This window comes from Kogia breviceps, chromosome 1 (genome assembly GCF_026419965.1).
Source record: "Kogia breviceps isolate mKogBre1 chromosome 1, mKogBre1 haplotype 1, whole genome shotgun sequence".
NCBI classification, from domain to species: Eukaryota; Metazoa; Chordata; class Mammalia; order Artiodactyla; family Physeteridae; genus Kogia; species Kogia breviceps.
In genome coordinates, this window is record NC_081310.1 from 57,953,671 (window position 1) to 57,976,361 (window position 22,691).

Below are 22,691 nucleotides of genomic sequence, written 5' to 3' on the forward strand. Positions count from 1 at the left end.
GGTTGGCCCTGGTTGGCACTTGCCCAGCCCAGTGGGTGTGCAGCAGCAGCTGAGTCAGGACCAGCACCCAACATCGGGCATCGAGGCACGGTGCGGACGCCGCGCTGGCCTTGCCTCCGACCCGGACCGACCCCAGGCAAATTGTGGGTGCCAAGGAGAGGCCACATCTCAGGGCTACGGAGGTGACAAGGGAGAGAGGTGAGCGCAGGGTTAGAAAAATGGCTGAATTGCAAATCCCGGAAGGGGAGGTTGGGGGGTGGGGGTAGGCTTCAAGACAGGGGTAGAAAGTTAACATTTGCTTATTTCTTAGCAAACCGGGTGGTAAAGACTGGTTCCTTATAGCCTCTTGTGCTAAAAATACCACTTTTCCTTTGGACTGCCTGCTGAGATTTGTCCCTCCCCTCCATCCTGAGGAGATGCTGAGAGGATTCTTGAGGGGAAGGTGGGGGGGGACTGGACGTCTGGCTTGTGGTGGAGGGGTATTCACACTGCTGGCTGGGCCTTGGGGGTAAAAAGGCTGACTTCCGGGGTCTCAACCCACCTCTCTGAAAAAGGAGGCCCAGGCACACCACCGATCGATCCTTCAGCTAGTTCAGGTGGAGTGGGACTAGGCGGTTTGCTTTGCTGGACAACAGGAAACTTGTATCTGTTTAAACTGGGCCAAGAGACTAGTTGCACCTGGTCCTAGTGAAAGCAACCAACAGGTTAAGTCCAGTGTCACGAGGAGATCTTGAAAAGTTCAGTCTATTCCCAGGTAGTGAGTGCTTGATTCAGTGCCTGATCTGTGCCAGGCCCTGTTCTGATGCTGGGGATACAGCAGTAAACAAGACAGCCGTGGCCTCTTGTTCCAGAAAGCTGATTTTTGGTGGAGAAGACAGATAATTGCAAGTTGAAGTAAATGCTGGGACAAAAAACAAGGGACTGGGATAGAGGACCAGAGCTCCTTTAGTTGTAGCCTGCAGGGAAAGTGTCTTTGAGGAGGTGATGTTGAAATTGAAGTCAAGCCTTGGGAAGAGCGGGGCAGAGACATTCCAGACCATGGAGAATCTGTGCTGAAGTCCTGAGAAAGGTAACTTGTGGATGTGTCAAGGAGCTGAAAGAAAACCAGAGAGGGACTTCCCTGGTGGTGCAGTGGTTAAGAATCCGCCCGCCAATGCAGGGGATATGCGTTCGAGCCCTGGTCTGGGAAGATCCCACATGCCGCAGAGCAACTAAGCCTGTGTGCCACAACTACCGAGCCCGAGTGCCCCAACTTCTGAAGCCCGTGCTCCTAGAGCCCGTGCTCCGCAACAAGAGAAGCCACCGCAATGAGAAGCCTGCTCACCGCAACGAAGACAACGCAGCCAAAAATAAATAAATAAATTTAAAAACAGAGAAAGAAAAAAGAAAACCAGAGAGGACCAGGATGAAGTGGGGAGGTGGGCAGGGGCCAGGCCATGCAAGACTGTGTCTAGGAATGGAGAGTTTTTATTAAACCATTGAAGGGTTTTATGGGAGAAGAAGAAAAAAAAAAAGTCACGCATGCGCACAGTCACCGCTGCCCACAAGGGCGCAAGCCGTGTGCGTGGGCGGTTGGTCCAGTCGGCGCCGGCCTCCTGCGATGTTCGTTGAAGTGAAATTGGGTCCTGGTGCCAGTCTAGTCAGCCTTGAGACTCCTGTGCCGGCTGTTCCTTCTTCTGGAGAGGATGAAGCCACGGAGTCCGCTGAGGTAATGGCCTGGATTTTTTTTTTTTTAATTTTTGGTGGTACGCAGGCCTTCCACCATTGTGGCGTCTCCCGTTACGGAGCACAGGCTCCGGACGCACAGGCTCAGCGGCCATGGCTCACGGGCCCAGCTGCCCCGCAGCATGTGGGATCTTCCCGGACCGGGGCACGAACCCGTGTCCCCTGCATCGGCAGGCGGATTCTCAACCACTGCGCCACCAGGGAAGCCCTGGCCTGGATTTTAATTGGTGCTAAGTGACCTCTTTGCGGGAGGCTTCAGGGTTCGATTCATGCTTACACTTAGGGACAGACGAGGTCCCCTTTTCTTGGGGGCCTACGGGGGTGGGGACCGTCAGCTTAGGGCACGTCAGATGTCCTTTGCTACATCCACTACAATTTAGACGCTTCAGATATTTAGTATCTTTCCTCGCGGTGCACACTCAACCTTGGCGGAGAAACTCAACAGTGGTGGTGGTCACATCATCTAAAAAGAAACATTCTCTTATCAATAAACCTCCTGACTAGAATATTCAAATCGAATCACTATGCAACTTTAATCATCTTCTTTAAACCCCGCCCCCCGGCCCGCCGCTTATCAGGCCCACTCAGTAGCCTCCTGAGGGACCATCACAAAGTCTCTTACCAGGAGCTCCATGGGAGTAGGGATTGATCCCCGTGCTCACATCACCAGGCCTGAGGCGACCCTGCACAGCCAAAGAGGAGTGAGAGAGGGGAGAAGGGGAGCCCACCCTCCTTCTGCCACCTGGATTCCTCTGGGACTCAGGAACCCAGCTGAAGTTGTCTCTCTGCCCTCACATACCCCTCACACACTCAGATTTCCTCCTCAGAGCCTCTTCCTTGCCCAGGTGGAGCCATGGCTGTGTGTGACAGCTCAGTTTCCATCTACCCACCAAACCCAACCTTCTCAATGACCCCGTGAAGGCCTGCTTTCTTCGAAGACTCCTTTCCTGACTGTCCTGCCCCTCCTAGACCTCGCACCCCAAACTCACTCTCTCCCCCACCATCGTTAAGGCAAAGGCGTTTATTTCCCCACAACACTGAGAGGCCCGCGTACCGCAAAAAAATAAAATAAAATAAAATAACAAAGGAAACTTTCTATCACTACCGAAATCAGAAAAATCTAGAACCCCTTGCCATGTAGAACACCAGAAATAATTTTAGTGAAAACCAAGTACTGTGAATAATTTCTGGATCCAAACTGTTGCTTGCCTGAGTTTGCTCTGCATTAGAAAAGGGAACTGGAAAGTCTCAAAGAGGAGCTCAAGACCAGCTCCAAACAAGACCTTCTGCTTGGTGTCAGGAGAAGAAAGAGACCTAAAAAGATAAGAACACTCCTGCTGTGGAAGTCTGCAGTCGTTAATTTCTTGTGCGTGCGTGTTGGTTTGAAAACTGGCCCCAATAGACGGTAGGCTTGGAGAGACGGAAGAAAGAGGCAGCCACTCCAGACTGGTAGGAGGCAGGGTTAACGCGCAAGAGAACTTACATATGAGGCTTGTCTTGAGTGCCGCAATATGAGTAGATCTCTGCACTTGCCCACCAGAATCTCAACAGTTTACAGAGAGGCCTTAACAGGGTTCAGACACATATACGCCGTCCAGATGGTATAACACTTAACTGCTGCATCCTTGAAGTAGCTCCTAGTGTGAGAACAGTGGGTGGAATGTACATTGCAAGGACAGGGGAGGGAGGAGCCTCAGATTGCCTGGGTCCAGGTCACAGGTCCACAAGTGGTCACATCCTCTCGGTGACCTCTTCCAACAATGCACCCACTACAGTCATCTCATATACCAGTCCCAAGCACTGGGAAACACTATTATTTTAAGGTGAGAAAATTGAGGTCCATTGCTGGGCAGTGAGTGACTTGCCCAAGGTCACAGGGCTGAAAAGTAGTGACTTTTATTTGACAAATCCTGTGCCCCGAGCCAGGATGTGAGGATCCAGAAGAGGGAGAATCAAGGCAAGTACTTTCTTTGCCCCTCTGGAGCTTACTGTCCAGTGGAGGAGAAAGTCTAAATAAATAATCAGACTGAAAAATTAAATAATGATAATTGCAGCAAGCATTATAAAGAAAAAGCTCAGGAAACTAGAGGATCTTGCAATGGGAGAATCTACCTGGACTTGGGTGGGGGGGGGTCATCAAGTGGGCTCTTAAGGAAATCACATGTAGGCTAGAGGTGAAGGACAAGTAAGAAGTGGCAGGGGAAAACGTTTTAAGCAGAGTGACGTGCATGTGCAAAGGTCCTGAGGCCAGGTGGCTGGCGCAGTGACTGAGGAGGAGAATAGGTACATTTAAAGCTGAGGGAGGAAGGAGTTCAGGTTTCCTCCACAGCAATAGTTTTCTTCAACTCTGGACTTCTGACTCCTAGGGAGGTTTATTTCCCCTGTCACATGTCACCCTTTGGTTAAGTCACTTAATCTCTCTGAGCCTCTGTTTTCTTTCTTTTCTGTAAAATGGATCAATAGTAATCTACTGTATAGGCTCACATGAGAATTAAATGAGATGTTCTTTGTAGACCAAGAAGTGCCCTCCAGTGTTAGCGCAGTTAGGTAAATTGCTTTCCTTGTGCCGAGGGGCCAGCAGAGGTGCAGAGAGGTGAAGTGACTTACTAGGGTCACACAGCTACCAAGCCAAGACCCTTCAGGGATGGACACAGGAGAGGAGCTTGCTCTGGTGATCCTCTTTTACAGGTTAGTTTGGAGGGGCTACTGGATGGAAGCCGCTGGGACCAAAAGACCTCTGGTCGCTTGGGAGAGAAAACTCCTCAGAAGAACTTGTTTCCCAGCTTGAAAAGGAATGGACAAGGAACCGCAGCGCAGCCCAGCAGTGAGTGTGTGGAAGATGGGCGCTCAGCCCAAAGCTGGGTCAGCAAATCACTGGACCCCAAATACAACCACGCCCCTACTCCAGGCTCCACCGCCACAGTCCCCTCCCTGTCAGCTGACCTCACTAAGCATTAGCAGGTCGGGTTCAAGATGCTTTTCCTCCCAGATGCTTTGCAGGTTCCAAAAGGATATTGACAGAGGGGGAACCTCTCCAGGCTCCCAGAAGGAAGCTCGGATGGTGGGATGGAGGCAGGGAACAGAAGGACTATTTTAAGACTGGGGGTGGAGAGGTAGGTATGGTCCATAACATGCAGGCAACTACTCACTTACTACTTAACCTGAGTGATTAGTTTCCTGGCTTTTAGTTTTCTTATCTGTTCAAGGGGTGGGGGTGGGGGATGCCATTAGCCCTAGCTCCTCATAGCTTGTGTGAGATGAGAAAAAAAATAGATTTATAGAAAAGAACTTAGCGAATTTCTTAAAAATGGTAAAATTTCCAGCAATATCAGTTATCCAGAGGATTTCAATCTCTTTCTAGTCCTGCCCACTTGCCTCACTCTTGCCCTCTCTGGCATCTCTGGAAACTTCTGTGAAGTGCTCAGAGCCTGAGGAATCTGGTTTGTGAAACTTTGGTCTAGAGAAATAAGCTCTCTAATAGGATTAATTAAACCCGGGTTAAACATAGCCCTGCCATCGAGTAGTTGATGACCTTGGACAAGTCGCTTGACCTCCCCGGGGCCAGGTGTTTCAGGGCACAGACAAAAGTAGCTCTGTGGAAAGTTACAGGGTTCCCCTGCATACTCTATTATTTTGTGGTGATTGTTATAGGTGGCTAAATCCCACAAATTAGAAGGAGCCAGAGAGAGACCGAGTCTGCTGGCTCCCATAGCTGAGAAGGTAGGTGTGGCCTCAGGTGTGGCTGGATCCAGGACTTGAATGACGTCCAAATTCTTTCCCTCCATCTCTCAGCTCAGCTGTTGTCTGGGCACTGGTCTCTCTATAAACGCCTGTCCTGTATCATGCCAACTCAGCAACCCCTACTACCATCCACATAGACAATCCCAAGGAAGGCCTTTTATTAGCTGGCTTGAATCCTGTGCCTCTCAGGGGCCAATCCCATGGCTGGAGAGCAGGCCCCATAATTGGTGGTCCCTTCAGAGCCACACAGGGAGGGGAAGAGCTGCTCCCCAAAGGAAGGGAGTATGTTTTGCAAAAGGGGTAAGTAATATGAGCAAATCAAAAGAGCAGCTCTCGCTCTCACCCCAGGCATATCTTGCTGTACGGTGAGTTTAAGTACAGCTGAAGTGACTTTTGAGTGGCAGAATTAATTCAAAAGGACCCTGGAGGTCTTGTCCACCCTCTCCCAGCTCTGGCCTCCCCTGCCAGCCTGGGAATGATAGTCACCCAGTGTTAGAGCTAGCACATAGAAACACTCTCCAGAACAGTTTGAGAATCCGTGAACAACTGACAGAAAGAGAGGAGGATGGCAGGGTTGTAGAGAGATCTGGTTCAGGCATTTTCTAAGCTGACTCATTACACACCAAGAGAACTTTGGTTTTATTTCTAAACTATTTTGCAGCCTTTGGGGGAAGGGAGAAGATGTCATCTTAAGAGGTCACAGACCAATCTGTCTGCTGGCCAAGTCAGGGTCACAGGTGTGTTTGGCCAGCATGGTGTCTTGTTGTTTAAGGTTTTTTTCTTTGTTTTGTTTTTGGAGAAGTCACCAACATTTAAAATGTTGGAGATGTCACAGGAAAATGTGGAATTTTGGCCTCTCTTAAAGTAGAATGGCAGTACTGGGCCACATCCCTGCATGGCAACAGGAGGGTGGATCTGGGTAGCAGCTTCCCCATTGAACAGGGCATGTGAGCTGCAGTCGCCACCACTCCCTTTGATATCCCCCAGCTTACACCTGGCCACTCACTCACGCCCCCTGCCTTGGCCTGTGGTCATTTTTGGGTCCTGCACTAAAAGGCTTTGGGGCCACAGACCAAAGACCAGCCACCAGTCTAGAGACCTTCCCTGATGGAAAGTGAGACCAGCTAGAAAGGAAGAAGTTTGTTCCCAAGCCTGCAGGCTGAACACAGTGACTCAGAATTTTGGTGTGAGCAGCTAGAACAGAACAGAGCAAAACATCCAGCGGGAAAGAGGCTTTCACAGTGGCCTCTTCACCCACCCCATTTTATGGATGGGAACACCGAGGCTCAGAGGGAAGGGCATTTGGACCTCGGTTTTCCTGCTCAAAGGCCAGGTTCTATCAACCAAACCAAATCATTTCCTTCCTTCCTTTGCTTCCTTCCACAAATCTTTATTAATAGCAAGCAGTAGGCCCTTTGCACACATCACTCCCTCTGTTTTTTCCCATTCACTGGACAAGTATTTATTGAGCCACTTATGCATTCAGGTGCTGAACTCGGTGCTGGGGGAAATACGAGTAAAAAGAAAATACAAGCAGGAAGCCTACCCACCTGGGTCCCACTTTAGGCGGGGCCGGAGGCGGCGGGGGCGGGGCGGGGCGGGGCGGCGGGGTTGGCCCTGGTTGGCACTTGCCCAGCCCAGTGGGTGTGCAGCAGCAGCTGAGTCAGGACCAGCACCCAACATCGGGCATCGAGGCACGGTGCGGACGCCGCGCTGGCCTTGCCTCCGACCCGGACCGACCCCAGGCAAATTGTGGGTGCCAAGGAGAGGCCACATCTCAGGGCTACGGAGGTGACAAGGGAGAGAGGTGAGCGCAGGGTTAGAAAAATGGCTGAATTGCAAATCCCGGAAGGGGAGGTTGGGGGGTGGGGGTAGGCTTCAAGACAGGGGTAGAAAGTTAACATTTGCTTATTTCTTAGCAAACCGGGTGGTAAAGACTGGTTCCTTATAGCCTCTTGTGCTAAAAATACCACTTTTCCTTTGGACTGCCTGCTGAGATTTGTCCCTCCCCTCCATCCTGAGGAGATGCTGAGAGGATTCTTGAGGGGAAGGTGGGGGGGGACTGGACGTCTGGCTTGTGGTGGAGGGGTATTCACACTGCTGGCTGGGCCTTGGGGGTAAAAAGGCTGACTTCCGGGGTCTCAACCCACCTCTCTGAAAAAGGAGGCCCAGGCACACCACCGATCGATCCTTCAGCTAGTTCAGGTGGAGTGGGACTAGGCGGTTTGCTTTGCTGGACAACAGGAAACTTGTATCTGTTTAAACTGGGCCAAGAGACTAGTTGCACCTGGTCCTAGTGAAAGCAACCAACAGGTTAAGTCCAGTGTCACGAGGAGATCTTGAAAAGTTCAGTCTATTCCCAGGTAGTGAGTGCTTGATTCAGTGCCTGATCTGTGCCAGGCCCTGTTCTGATGCTGGGGATACAGCAGTAAACAAGACAGCCGTGGCCTCTTGTTCCAGAAAGCTGATTTTTGGTGGAGAAGACAGATAATTGCAAGTTGAAGTAAATGCTGGGACAAAAAACAAGGGACTGGGATAGAGGACCAGAGCTCCTTTAGTTGTAGCCTGCAGGGAAAGTGTCTTTGAGGAGGTGATGTTGAAATTGAAGTCAAGCCTTGGGAAGAGCGGGGCAGAGACATTCCAGACCATGGAGAGTCTGTGCTGAAGTCCTGAGAAAGGTAACTTGTGGATGTGTCAAGGAGCTGAAAGAAAACCAGAGAGGGACTTCCCTGGTGGTGCAGTGGTTAAGAATCCGCCCGCCAATGCAGGGGACACGGGTTCGAGCCCTGGTCTGGGAAGATCCCACGTGCCGCAGAGCAACTAAGCCTGTGTGCCACAACTGCCGAGCCCGAGTGCCCCAACTTCTGAAGCCCGTGCACCTAGAGCCCGTGCTCCGCAACAAGAGAAGCCACCGCCATGAGAAGCCTGCGCACCGCAATGAAGACATCGCAGCCAAAAATAAATAAATAAATAGATAAATTTAAAAACAGACAAAGAAAAAAGAAAACCAGAGAGGACCAGGATGAAGTGGGGCGGTGGGCAGGGGCCAGGCCGTGCAAGACTGTGTCTAGGAATGGAGAGTTTTTATAAAACCATTGAAGGGTTTTATGGGAGAAGAAAAAAAAAAAAGTCCACCCACCTGGAGGTCTAACAGAATAGATAAGAAAAGGAGAGAGTTGGAGACAGTGAACATGGCTATGAAGGCAATGAATTAAATGGTGTGATACGATGGGGAGGGGTGGTCAGGGGTAGTGTTTATAAGAAGGTAGCATCCTTTTGGCATTCAAGACCCAAATAGCAAGACGTGAGCGGCAGGCATGCCCAGCTCACGATGGAGGCCAAGTCACAACTCTCCAGAGATGCCAAACTAAACAACAAGCCGGGTCAAGGGGTGAGGGGCAAGACCGTGACGTTGTTAATGAGGGTCTGGGTACCTGCACTCATCAAGGGTTTTTTTTTTCCTTTTTCCTTTCTTTTTAATTTTTGGGTGGGGGGCGTGGGGCTCACAAAGAGGCTGTCTGTGAATCGTGAGTCAAGATGTGGGCTTAAATCCCTGCTCCGTCCTCTATGTGTGACCTCGGGCACCTGTCACACCTCTCAGAGCCTCAGTCTCCTCCAAGGTAAAATGGGGACCCCATGACACCCATGGGGCAGGGAGGTTGAGAGGAGTTGATGAGCTTGTGTGTGTAAAGGGCTGATCCCAGTGCCTGGCCCTGGGTCCCAGCTCTGAAAACAGCACTGAAATTCTGATAACCCTGTAAGTTGTCAGAGCTGGAAGGGACTCAGAGAGTGGGGCCAGCCCCATCCTTTTGCATATGAAGACAGAGAGGGGAGCAGCCTGCCCAAGGCCACACAGCAACTGCACTGTCAGTAGCTGCATCACTGCCAGCCTCTCCCTATGGCCTAGAACCAGCCTGCTTCCAGAAAGGCCCTCTGGCTTCCTCCCCTCCCTCCTTCCCCCTTCCTCTCCCTGTGGCCTCTGATGATGATCATGGGCCAGGGAGGGATCTTAGGCATCATGGCTGCCTGAGCTTCCATCTGTGGTTTCACTCAGACCAGGTGTGCCAGGCCCACAGACCTCATCTGTGATTCTAAACCCATTCTGAACCAGTTCTAAACTACCTCAGGGCTGGCTGGTTGTGGAAGAAGGGGAGGGCTGCGTAAGGGATCAAAAAGTTCTGGGCTCTGAAGGTTGGGATCAAATCCCAGTTCTTACACTTCTCAGCTGTGTGCCCTTGGACAAGTTGACCTTCTGAACCTCAGTTTCCTCATGTATGAAATGGGGTTACACCTGAGGGCACTTCTCCAGGGTTTTTCTTATAGGGGCACTGATCCCATTCCTGAGGGCTGCACCTGCATGACCTAATCACCTCCCAAAGGTCTCACCACCTAATACCATCACACTGGCGATTAGTTTCAACATGAATTTGGGTGGTGGTGGGGGGTGGGGGAGGGGAGACCCAAACATTCAATCTTTTACAAGGACCCAGAGCTGATTTCTCCTCTCCCCTAAGGCACACCAAGGCGACACCATTTAAAAGGAAAGGAAACCACGGTGCGGAGACCCCAGAGACGGAGACCCTCCTGCAGCAACAAGGGGGCAAGAGGGGCCCACTGCTGAGGGCCATCTGGCAGGTGGGCCGCTCCACCTTCCTCCTGGGGACCCTCAGCCTCATCATCAGTGATGTCTTCAGGTTCACGGTGCCCAAGCTCCTCAGGTGGGTCCAGGCCTTGGGTGCCTCGCTGAGGCTGGTGGTCCCATTAACGGCGTCCTTCCAGGGCCAGGGGACCTTCAGCCCTCCTCCTGCCTCTGCCTAGACCTCTGGTGCTCAGGGCACTGAGGGTGGGTGAAAAGGATACTCAGGAAGGACCAATTAAACAAGAAAGTGAGTGACCTTGGGGAGGGAAAACGAGTGAATTCTAGCCTGACTCTATCCGTTTGCTTTTGCTATACAACAAAGCCCCTCAAAAGTGAGGGGCTTAGGGCTTCCCTGGTGGCGCAGTGGTTGAGAGTCCGCCTGCCGATGCAGGGGACACGGGTTCGTGCCCCGGTCCGGGAAGATCCCACATGCCGCGGAGCGGCTGGGCCCGTGAGCTGTGGCCACTGAGCCTGCGCGTCCGGAGCCTGTGCTCTGCAACGGGAGAGGCCACAGCAGTGAGAGGCCTGCATATCTCAAAAAAAAAAAAAAAAAAAAAAAAAGTGAGGGACTTAAAGCCACTTCTTTAGCTCATGATCCTGTGGGTCAGCAATTCAAGCTGGCTTCAGCTGGGTGATTCTTCTTTTCTTGGCTGGGTTCACTCATCTGTCTGCAGTCACCTGTGGGGCTGGCTGGGGACTGGCTGGTCCAAGACAGTCCCAGCTGGGATATCTTGTCTCTGCTCCGGTGGTCTCTCATCCTCAAAAGGCTAAATCCGGCTTGTTCACAGGGCCATTTGGCAGGATTCCAAGACAAAGCAAAAGTTGCATTTTCTCGTGAGGCCAAAGCTGGTTGCACAGCCAGCCCAGATTCAAGAGGTGGCATGTTAGTGTGTTAGGGCTGCCATAACAAAGCACTACAAACTGGGTGACTTTAAACAACAGAAATTTTTTTCTGGTGCTTATCTTTTCTACTGTTCTTTCTTTTCTTTTTAAATTGAAGTACAGTTGATTTACAATGTTGTGTCAGTTTCAGGTATACGGCAAAGCGATTCAGTTATATTGTACATACATATGTCAATATATTCTTTTTCAGGTTCTTTTCCCTTATAGCTTATTACAAAATATTGAGTAAAGTTCCCTGTGCTATACAGTAGGTCCTTGTTGGTTATCTATTTTATAATAGTAGTGTATATATGTTAATCCCAAACTCCTAATTTATCCCCACCCCTTTTCTCTTTGGTAACCATGAGTTTCTCTTCTATGTCTATGGGTCTATTTCTGTTTTGTATATAAGTTCATTTGTATCATTTTTTTTAGATTTCACATATAAGTGACATCATATGATATTTGTCTTTCTCTGACTTACTTCATTTAGTATGATAATATCTAGGTCCATCCATGTTGCTGCAAATGGCACTATTTCATTCTTTTTTATGGCTGAGTAATATTCCATTGTATACCTATACCACATCTTCTTTATCCATTCAGTGGACCTGGAGGTTGCTTCCATGTCTTGGCTATTATTGTAAATAGAGCTGCAGTAAACACTGGGATGCACGTTTCTTTTCAAACTAGAGTTTTCTCCAGATATATGCCCAGGAGTGGGATTGCTGGATCATAGGTCAACTCCATTTTTAGTTGTTTAAGGAACCTCCGTATACTGTTCTCCATAGTGGCTGCCCCCATTTACATTTCCACCAACAGTGTAGGAGGGTTCCCTTTTCTCCACACCCTCTCCAGCATTTATTATTTGTAGACTTTCTGATGATGGCTATTCTGACCGGTGTGAGGTGATACCTCATTACAGTTTTGATTTGCATTCCTCTAATAATTAGCGATATTGAGCATCTTTTCATGTGCGTTTTGGCCATCTGTATGTCTTCTTTGAAGAAATGTCTATTTAGGTCTCTGCCCATTTTTCAATTGGGTTGATTTTTGATATTGAGCTGTATGAGCTGTTTGTATGTTTTGGAGATTAATCCCTTCTCGGTCACATCATTTGCAAATATTTTCTCCCATTCTGTAGGTTGTCTTTTCGTTGTGTTTATGGTTTCCTTTGCTGTGCAAAAGATTTTAAGTTTAATTAGGTCCCATTTAAACAACAGAAGTTTTTGTCCTCACGTTACTGGAGGCTAGATGTCCAAGATCAGTGTTGTTTCTTCTGAGGCCTCTCTCCTTGCCCAGACAGCTGCCTTGTCGCTGTGTCCTCACGTGGTTTTTCCTCTGAGCACATGCACCCCTGGTGTCTCCTTATGTGTCCAAATTTCCTCTTCTTACAGGGACACCAGTTGTATTGGATTAAGGCCCATCCTAACGGCCTCATTTTAACTGAATCACCTCTTTAAAGGTCCTATTTTCAAATACACAGTCGTATTCTGAGGTACTGGGGGTTTGGACTTTAACATATAAATTTTGTGAGGACACAGTTCAGCCCATAACAGGTGGCGGTAAAAACTTCACCTGTTGATTGGTGGAGACGCAAGTCACGCTGAAAATGAGTGTGGACAGTGGGGGAAATGATTGCAACCATTTTTGTAGAAAACAAAGAAGAACCCCATACTGTCTGGTCCTCCAGACCTGGCCAGGCTTAGGCAGAGGCAATAGCCATGGGTGCCCTTTCTCACCAGCCTCTTCCTGGAGTTTATTGGTGACCCCAACACCCCGGCCTGGAAGGGCTGTCTTCTCGCCATGCTGATGTTCCTCTCTGCCTGCCTGCAAACACTGTTCGAGCAGCAGCACATGTACAGACTCAAGGTGCTACAGATGAGGCTGCGAATGGCCATCATGGGCCTGGTGTACAGAAAGGTGAGCCGCAGGGGAGAGGCGTGGCCTTTCCTCTCTCTCCATCCTGTCCCAATTCACAGACAAATGTTCCAGCCAAGAAGTGGAATGTTCCTGAACCGTTACTGTCATCAGTGCCTAAAACCACACTCATTCATCACTTTACTCATGTTTGCCCACACCACACCCTCACCTTCTTGGCTATTTCTGTAAGGCTTGCGTGATCTGACCCTGGCACCTCTTCTAGCTGATTACGTCACACACTTCCTTCACACTTCTTTCACTTTCCTCCGGCCCCACAGGTCTTCTTTCAGTTCCTCAAGCACGCCAAACAATCTCCCAGCTCAGGGCCTTTGCACTTGCTGTTCCCACTGCCTGGGCACCCTTTCCACAACTCTTCATGTAGTGAACACTCACCCCCCTGAGGATAAAGGGCTAACCTACGGGCTCTGTGGAAACTGGATAAAGGTGGACTGTCAGCTATTTTACCCGGTAACACTGCTTACAATTAAAATGACCCCTGACCCCTTGGTAAATTGCATCTGGGCTGAAAGTTCTGCCAATGAACTATGATACCCGGAGGTAAGCCATAGCATTGGGCTTGGGCTTCTCTCTGCAGTGATTCTTGTCCCCTTGGGGGACCTTGGAACCGAAACCTGTGAGGCTGCTGCTCTAAGAGATGTTGGCCCCTCTGGGGTCTGGAGCATCTGAGCAAGGCAGTCCTGTGTAAGCCCCTTTCTCTCACACCTGAGCTGTCACTTGGGAAAGAAGGGGGCAAAGGGATCAGCTCCTGGGTGGCCGTGTAGCTCCTGAATTTCAGGCCACATCCCCCTGAGCACACTGGAGCTGGTGTGGCCTGTCCGGTCTCGGGAGTCCACACATGGAGCTGAGGCTGCAGGAAGATGACCCGAAGGCTTTGCTCTTCCCATCCCCACCCTTGGGGCAGCCACCTTCATCACCTGATGAGGTCATACCCCTCCACTCTGCCCTCTGGGCTGCTTCTGTTTTAACTGTGTCTTCTTACTTTCTGTATCTGGTGCTTTGACATCTGGGGTCTTGCTGACCCTGGAGGGACTGCCCCTCTGTCCCTCCTAGGATCAGCCAGTTCCCAGAGATGCTAAGAGACTCATCTGAATGCATCTCTTTCACATGCAAGCCAACCAATCCAGAGCTCACACCCCAACTGCCTCCTTTTTGGGCCCTAACACTCTAGGCCACTATCCCCTGCCTTAATCGCCCCGGGGCAGGGTACCAGACAATGAGGCCCAGCTCCTATGCCTAGAGCCCGGTGGAATTATTCAACCTAGCCAATCCTAAACCTGCTTACCCTGCCTGACCTTCCCATGAAAACCACAACAAGCTCTTGCCTGTGGTCCCCCCAACCCTGCAGCATCCTGGTGCTTCCCCAGTGGCCCCCTCATAGCGTGGGGTGCCCCCTCCTCTTGAGATCTGTGAGTATAATAAACCCTCTTGTCAAGGGCAGTCTTCTCTGATCTGTGGGCTTGCCGTGCCTGAATAATGATAAAAACCTATATTTGAAAACACTTCTTCATGGCACTCATCATAATTACTATTAAAGGATGAACTATGTAAATCTTTATTTAATTTTGTCCCTCAGCTCAAACTCCACTCCGAAGAGAGCAAGTGCCCTGCCTCTGTTGATCACAGTACTCACCTCAGAGTGAGGCCCAGAGCAGGTGCTCGGTAAAGATTTGAAGATTTTTTTTTCAGATTTCTACACTCAATCATTGCCAGCTCACCACTTCACCCCCTCACTTCTTCCCTGACACACTCAGCAGAGAGAGAGAGGGGACTGCAAGTAGAACGTAGCATTCAACAGGTTGGAAGGGGTCCACTGTGACCCCAGAGTTAGGGCAAATTTGGGGCTGCCAGAAAACCAGCTTGGTGTCTGAGAGGCACACCGAATGCCTGCAGGGGTCAGTCTAACACCCTGTCTAGCCCATGTCGTGCCTCTGTCATCCTGGATTCCAATCCTGGCCCAGTCACTTAGGAGCCCTCTGGCTTTGGGCAAATTGGTCAATTTCTCTGTGCCTCAGTTTCCTTAGCTGTGAAATGGGGTTAATAATTCTGCATCTCACTGATTCTAGTCTCACGTTTTTTTTCTCTTTTTAACTTCTGAAATCAAGATGTTTTAATTTAGTTGGCATTGATGTTTTTTCCCATAGTGATACAAAAGTAGAGAGTACTTTATCCACAGTGTTTTAGATTGAATGAAATATGGCAGTACCCGCTCCATACAGTTGTCTGATGTGCCCCATCACGGAAAATGGTGAAACTGTTAGTTTATTGAGCACAGTGCCTAGGCTGTAGCGCTCAGCAGATTTCCAGCATTATCAGCATTATCACCATTATCAACTATTGCTTTCACCACTCGCTAGTAGTATGTTATTAATTGTTATTAGTCCAGTGCTTTAGGGGTTTCAGGGTATTTTCATTTTTGTCTTCTCCCTGGAGTCTCTCAATGGGAGGTTAGCTGAGGAGATTTTATTAGCCCACTTTGCAGATGAGTGAACTGAGGCTCAGATGGTAAAGAAATCTGCCTCAGCCAGCAGGGGCAGCACAGCGTAGACCCCGGCCTGCTGGGTGACTGTTCTCTTGCTCGGTCCAAGCCGTGGGCCTCCCTCCCTCCTGGGCCCTTCCTCCCTCGTGGTCCTCCCTAACTGCCCCTCACCCCCTCCTTCCCTCCCTCCTGATTCAGGTCTCCATCTTCTGCCCCTCCCAGGTCCTGGCTCTGTCCAGCAGCTCCAGAAAGGCCAGCGCAGTGGGGGACGTGGTCAACCTGGTGTCTGTGGATGTGCAGAGGCTGACTGAGAGCATCACCTACCTCAACGGGCTGTAGCTGCCGCTCATCTGGATCATCATCTGCTTTCTCTACCTCTGGCAGGTGTTCTGGGGCAGAGAGAGCTGGGATTTGAGTTGAATCTTCCTCACCCCCCCTCCCCCTCCTCCTCCTCCTCCTCCCCCTCCTCCTCCTCCTCCTCCTTCCTCTCCTCCACCCACTCCTCCTCCTCAATCCTATCTCCATCTGCACACTGCGGGCTGATGTAATGGGCAAAGTCTTAGACGAGGATGACCTTCACTTCACCTTGGGCTGGATGCTCACCTCTCAGGGCCTCAGTTTCCTCATCTGTATGATGATGATGGTGATGACATTGGCACTTTTTGGGTGTGATATCGGGGTAACAAGTGAGCAGATTAGGCATGTTTTGAAGTTACCAGTAATGGTAGGGCACCATCACCACCACCACTACCAACAACAAAAAAAAGGGAAAGAAAATTTAGGGGAAAGAATTTACTACTTGGTTTTCAAAAAGCATTAAGTCGCCAACCAGGCCAAAAAAAAAAAAAAAAATCAGAACTTTTTCTAACTTTCTTATATCTGTTTTGTGGTGCAGGATTTTCTTTTTTCTTTTTAATTAAAATCACAGACTTTGTAGTGGGACTGCCTGGGTTCGAAACCTGCTTTCAGCACTTGCTAGTTGTAAAACCTTCCAGTAAGTAACTTAGCCTCTCCGTGCCTCATTTCCTCATTGGCAAAGTGAGGACTGTAATTAACCGAAGTGCCCCAGCCCTTGAGTTGCTGAGGAATTAAATGAGCTAATACCTGTGAAGCACTTAGATAGCATCTGGGACACAGCTATACCCTATAGGTGTTTAATTGTCTTGTTGGTTATGCATGGGGGTGGGGCAGTTCATTTGAAGATCTTCTTCAGCTCTGCTCCATGAGGGCTGGTTCCAGGCTCACAGACTTTTCTGTAAAGGAGCAGATTGTAGATATTTTAGACGTTAGGGGCCATAGGGTCTCTCTCAAAACTATTTAACTCTTCCCTTCTAGTGCACAAGCAGCCACAGACAATACTAATCAAACAGGCCTGGTGGTGTTCCAATAAAATTGCTTATGGACGCTGAAGTTTGAATTTCATGTAATTTACACATATCATGAAATCATCTTCGTTTGATTTTCTTCAATCATTTTAAAATGTAAGAACGATAAACAATCTTTGTATGGCTTGAGGTCGGCATGTAAACAGGTGGAGAGATCTGGCCCATGTGCTGTGTTTCACAGGCCCCTGGGTGAGTGTATCAACGGCATATTGATTGTGAGTGAGTGTGGAATGCTCCAGAATACCAGCTGTGTGTTATCATCATTATTGTACCTCTGCTACTGCTCCAGTGTCCCCACAATAAGGGCTTGGGGCCTGGACACTTTTGGACTTGCTACCTTGCAGTCTAGGACCTAGCATACAGAGGGTGCTCAGCAAGTGCATAACTGTTGGCTGTTATTATTAGAGAGAAAGGGAGGAAGGACACTGGGGAAAATGCAGGGCAGTTAAACAGGCCGACCCGTGACTCAAGTGAAACTGCAGACAACACACCCATCACTTTCCCTGACTCTTGGCAGGTGGTCCTAACATCAGAAAGTCACCATGAGACCCTGGTAAAGGGGGAGCGGTAGGAATTGGGGTTGCTACCGTTAACATTTGTAGCATTTTTGCCAGAGAGAGTGTATTTAACCTTCTGTTCACATTCCTTTGACTATTCTCCCAGCCCCAGCTGTAGGCAGGTGTTTGCCTTCTGGGCACCTCTCCATTTGGCCACTGGGGGGCGCAGTTGCGGCATAAATGAAACACTGGCTTGCTAGGGTGTCAAGATTAGAAACTAAACATTCTTAGGGGCTGAGAGCTGAAAATGAGGCCCACAGACTGAAGAGGGGGGTGGGGCTCGTCTAGAGAATGGACCCAAATGACCTCAGGAGGAATCTCACATTACAGCCACTTAAAAATCATTTACCCTACTCTCCAGCTCCACATTTTCCAGATAGAGAAATGAAAGAGGGAGGGAAGATAACTGTCCCAAGTCACAGAGCTGGGGGGTAGGGCTGCCAGACAAAATACAGGATGTCCAGTTAAAGATGAATTTCAGATAAGCAGAAGAATTTTTATTATAAGTATATCCCAAACATGACATGGGATATACTTATACTAAAAACTTATTTGCTGTTTATCTGAAATGAAAATGTCACTGGGCAGGCAGTTTAATATATTTATTTGCTAAATCTGGCAACCCTTGTCAGGGGATAATCATTGATTGTATGACACCAGCACTCACTACAGGCAGACTGGGAATAGCTCCATTTCCATTTAATGTGAGCAACTGCAGCTTAGGGAGGGTCAGTAACTTGCCCAAGGCCACACCAGTGTGTGTAAAGTCAGCATTTGAACCCAGATCCCGATTCCAGAGTCTGTCTTCACCGTTCTAGCCAGGCGCGGCCCATCTACGTGCATGACCCGTCTTGACTGTGACCCTGCCCCCATTCCATTTTGTGAGGTGCATCACTCCCCCTCTCTCCCATCCCTAACGGAGATGGACTCCATCTTCCACAGGTATTTCCATCTGAGGAGCCCATGAGTCCTGGTCTCTATAACCTGGTAGCTGCCCTCATTGGACTCTCTGACACCTCCCTGCCTTAGGGCCCAAGTCTGAGCCTCCCCCAACCCCCGTAACTACAGCTGGGCTTCTGGAATTGTCTCGTGACATCCTGCCCTTTGTCTCCAGCTTCTAGGACCCTCGGCCCTCACCGCCATCGCTATCGTCCTGAGCCTTCTCCCTCTGAATTTCTTAATCACCAAGAAGAGGAACCACCATCAGATTTGGTATGGAGAAACCCTTCTGAGTAGGGCATTCCAAAGTTTAATTAGTGGCTGCAGGAGGACTGGACGCTGGGTGTTCCAGGAGTGGACGCTGGAATCCCAGGTGGGAGCCTGTTTATGGCTGCAGCGCGGGTCATGCCAGAGGCTAGAGGTAGAAGCCCGGGAGCCAGACACAGCTCAGGGGTGGTCTGGATGCTCTCGAGAGAAGGCCAGCTAAGAGCTGTGAGCTCACTGAAGTCCGATAACCGGCTCCCAGCCCCCACCCCTCCCTCCGCTCAGTCTAGTAAAATTGATGCTCATCTCTGTAGTTTTGGAACATGATGGTAAGAATGCTGGTGCCTCGGGTTCTTGTGCCGGTCCTATCTCAGGCTTGTTTGCTTGCCTCCTTCCCGTGCCCCGGACAGGGCTTTGTGTAAAGAAGTGGGCTGGTGGATGACTGTTCTGCAAAGATCCCATGTGCGACTGGAGCAGGTTACCTTCTCTGAGCCTCAGTGTTCTTACCTGGAAAGTAGGCATATCGTTCCTTCTTTTCCTAATAACCAAACCAGCGATCTTGTACTTTACCTTAAATAAATGTAATTTAAAGATGCCAAGCCTTTCTGACATCACTTTTGTGCATAAAGAAAAGTGAAAAAAAGAGAAAGGCATTGGCAATAACTCCATCACAACTGCCGCGGTGACCTTGCTGATTTCAGAGTTAGTAAAATGTGAAAAATACACCACTTGTGTACCTACCATCTTGCCTAAGAGATGGAGCAATTCCCAGCAGCACTAACAGCCTTGTGTCAACCTCCTTGACCTAGCCTTTCCACCCTAGAGAAAACTGTCCCGAATTTTGTGTTTACTCTTCCCTCACGTTTAGCTACAGTTGTTTTTAAAACATGTACCCTATGCAATACATTGTTTGAGCTTGTTTCAGAATGGTTCCGTGAGTGGAATTGTATCCCATTCTTTTGATGTTTTTAAAAATCAGGAGAAGTTGATCTATGCTAATGTGTGTAGCTCATTTATTTTTCACTATTGAATATTGCACTCACTTCATATTCTGCTGTATTAATTCTGTTGATGGAAATTTGGGCTGTTTCCTGTGTTTTGCTATTAAGTTATTTTTGCTATACACATTCTCACGGTTGTTCCTTAGAACATGTGTGTTTCTCCAGGGTATATACCTGGGAAGGGAACAGCTAAGTCTAGGTGAGAGTGCTTGCTGTTCTGATTGCTAGCCAATACTGCTGCCCTTATTTCTGTCCACTGAATAGCCCGAGGGGACATGAGTCCCTGTTCTTGCTTTGTTTACAGGCCTTCAGAGGGAATAAGCGTTTATAAAAAACAATACGGGCATAGTGAAGGAGAGCTTCCCAGGCCATAGTCTGACTTTCCACCATGGCTGGGGGCTGGGGGGGGCAAAGCCAGAAAGGAGTGGAGGCCAGATGGAGCACCGCTGTTGGTGCTGAGCATGTGTGTGAGGTGGGGCTGCGCTTGACTGGACACTGGGTCTCAGACTGTGGCGCAGCTGACCTCCCAGAATCCACTGTGAGGCTCCGTCTGGGCTTCGGGACCTAGAAAGTCAGACAGAACACGGCATGCATTCTCAGATTTTTATTTCAATTTCCGTAGGAAGCTGCAATGGGCTCTCCAGGGGTATTTCCCTGAGCCCTGGTTCCCTTTGCAGCTCCCAGCTCTAGGTCCTTCAACGGTCGCTGGCTCCATGGTCTCAGATGTCACACCACCAGTGATTTCCAGGCCCTGGCCACTCTCTGCTGTCTCTGTGATGGCCTCCATTCGGGTCCCTTCCACTGCCTTCGGCGGGATGCTCACATATTCCTCGCGTGATGAGGCCACACTGTCTTTGTCGTAAGCTTGGCTCTGACATTCCTGAAGAAAGAGCCGATCCTGCTGAGTCTCTTGGTGATGGAACCTGAACTTGCTGTAGGTAAGCTCCTGCCCGATTTGTGCGAGGTCCTGGACTCGTTGGTGATGGGAGCACGGCTGATGGCTTTGTGAGCAGTGCCCTGCTTGTTGTCCCCCGGGCTGCCATGGCCTTTCTCCTTTTGGTCGTCTCTAGTGGCGATCCGGCTGCCTGAGCCCGGACCCGCTGCTTTTTGGATGGTCTTGTTCCCCGCAGTGCCCCCAGTGGCTGTGTTGGTTTTACTTGCTCCTGGACCGTTGCTGGCTGTGGCTACTATGGCCGTGCTCTGCTCTTCGGGGGCAGGAGACTGGATCTCTGCCACGCTCAAAGCACCCGCTGCGGTGCCGCCTGCCACCCCTGCTGTCTCCACCTTTGTCGTTGCCCGCGATGCTGACTCTTTGTCAAGCACTGTAGGTTTTGCTTTGGCAGTGGCCACATCGGACATGGTATCGGGCTTGTGGGAGTCCAGTTGGATCCCCTCCCCGCCAGCAAAAGCTGCAGACCCGACCGCGGCCACCTCAGAGGGCGTGTGGAGGCTCCTGATGCTCACCTGGTCCTCATCCCACTCTCCTTGGAAATCCTCCACTGCCGGGCTCCTCCCGTCCTCCTCCTCCTCCTCGAACAGAGTCCTGCAGATCATGTCCCCGGCTGGAACGGCGTAGGTGCGGCTGTGACCGTCCACTGGTGGTCGCAGGAGGTAAATCAGCTCTTCCCAGTAGGCGAAGAGGTCTTCCTGCGCGTCCAGAGGGGCACACAGCTGCAGGTAGAAGGAGCGGCCAGTGGCAAACTTCACACGCAGCTGTCGTTTGTCACGATCGTGCGTGGAGATCCTCACAAACTTCAAGGGAAGGAGCCTGGTGAGCTCTAAGGTCTTGGCAACCTTGTGGCTCTTCCCCTTGGTGGGCTGGCTGTGCTCAGCGTGCTGTTCACAGCCGGTGGCCCGTCGGGCCAGCAGCATGATGTCTGGGAGTGGGAGGACGGGGCTGGTGGATGTGATGCCCACGGTCACCGTGCAGACACAGTTGTGCACGTCAATCACGTGTCCCCTCTTCGTGATCTGGATAAAGTCGCTCTCGAATATCGGCGCGTACTTGAATATGTCGTATTCGCCGTTGTGCAGTTGCTGCTGCAGCTCCCCCATGGTGCTTTTGAACAGGCCCAGCCCGGTGCTGCTCTGGGCCGTGTGATACGGGAGCAGAGAGTCCCCACTCATGGCTGTCTTCGATCACTGCCAGGCAGCGTGGTTAAGGCGGGCCCCTGGCTCTTCCCTCCCTCGGCCTAATGGGCCGAAGAGCAGAGCGAGCTGCGGTGCTCCTGCGTCCCGCAGGCGGCCTTATGGCAGGTCTTCCAAGCCCAGCCCACAGGCCCCCACCTTTGCCTCAGGGTCTCCCAGAGGCAGGGGTGTGGGTAGGGGCACCGATGGTCACAGCGGGGACTCTGTAGGGCGGCTGGACCCCAGGCTGAATCTCTTCAAGTGTGTAGAGAGGTATGGTAGGCTCCCCTCGGCCTCAGCTCACTTCCGCTTCTGGGTTTTTATCTCCCCAAGCGGCTGTGAACGTCAGTCCTAGTGAGAGAAGTAACCACTTTCTCGGCCTAAGGCCCTGGCACAGCCTATTTATCCTCTGATGCCCTTTGTGACCTATCACTGTCACATAGCCCTTTGCCTCATCCCCCAGCTGCCCCGCCCCGCCCGCCCAGTGCAGGGCCCCCATCCTCTCCCAAACGCGCCATTGCCCCCGCGGAGGACAGCCCATCCTGCCAGCGACTGAGGTGGCTACTAGAATAAAAATGTCTTCAACTGGGAAAATTTTGTGTGGGTCCTTTTTCTTTTCCTCCCCCAGATTTAGCTACTGGATGAAATCTATAGGAATGTATGATGATGGGCTAAATTTGAACCATTTAAGCCCATGGTTTAATTGTATCGAATAACGTAGAGCTGGCGTTGGCGATCCTTAGTCTGTCCTTTCATAAAATCTCAGTAAACATCGATGGTGATTTTTAATAATAACATTAAAAATTGGTAGGAGGAGGCAAGAAAAGATAGAGACAGACAGAAGACTACATTAACTATTTAGGGGTTCTGGCTGCTAAGATCAGGAAAGGAACCTCAGATGCAGAACTGCCCTCCAAGCCCAGAAACCGTGAGGTCTCACCAAAGATTTCTCTTCTTGTTTTTTTTTTTCCACGCGTTGGGTCTTTGTTGGTGCACGAAGGCTTTTTCTAG

The 22,691-nt window shown here is 50.2% G+C and overlaps 2 protein-coding genes across 2 annotated transcripts; one reads left to right on the forward strand and one right to left on the reverse strand.

Moving 5' to 3' along the window:
* Positions 1-1,521: 1,521 nt before the first annotated feature.
* LOC131754740 (ATP-binding cassette sub-family C member 6-like) lies at positions 1,522-15,746 on the forward strand. The gene is made up of 5 exons (XM_059060736.1): positions 1,522-1,602; positions 4,419-4,549; positions 9,981-10,184; positions 12,733-12,910; positions 15,606-15,746. Exons 1-5 carry the CDS (start codon positions 1,522-1,524, stop codon positions 15,744-15,746), a joined length of 735 nt encoding a protein of 244 aa, XP_058916719.1.
* An 88-nt stretch (positions 15,747-15,834) lies between these two features.
* On the reverse strand, positions 15,835-21,680 carry LOC131754804 (Golgi-associated RAB2 interactor protein 6-like). Its single transcript, XM_067024860.1, has 2 exons — positions 20,546-21,680; positions 15,835-15,965 (listed from the first exon to the last, which is right to left on the reverse strand). The coding sequence occupies exons 1-2, from the start codon at positions 21,678-21,680 to the stop codon at positions 15,835-15,837; spliced, it is 1,266 nt and encodes a 421-aa protein (XP_066880961.1).
* Between the last annotated feature and the right edge of the window lie 1,011 nt (positions 21,681-22,691).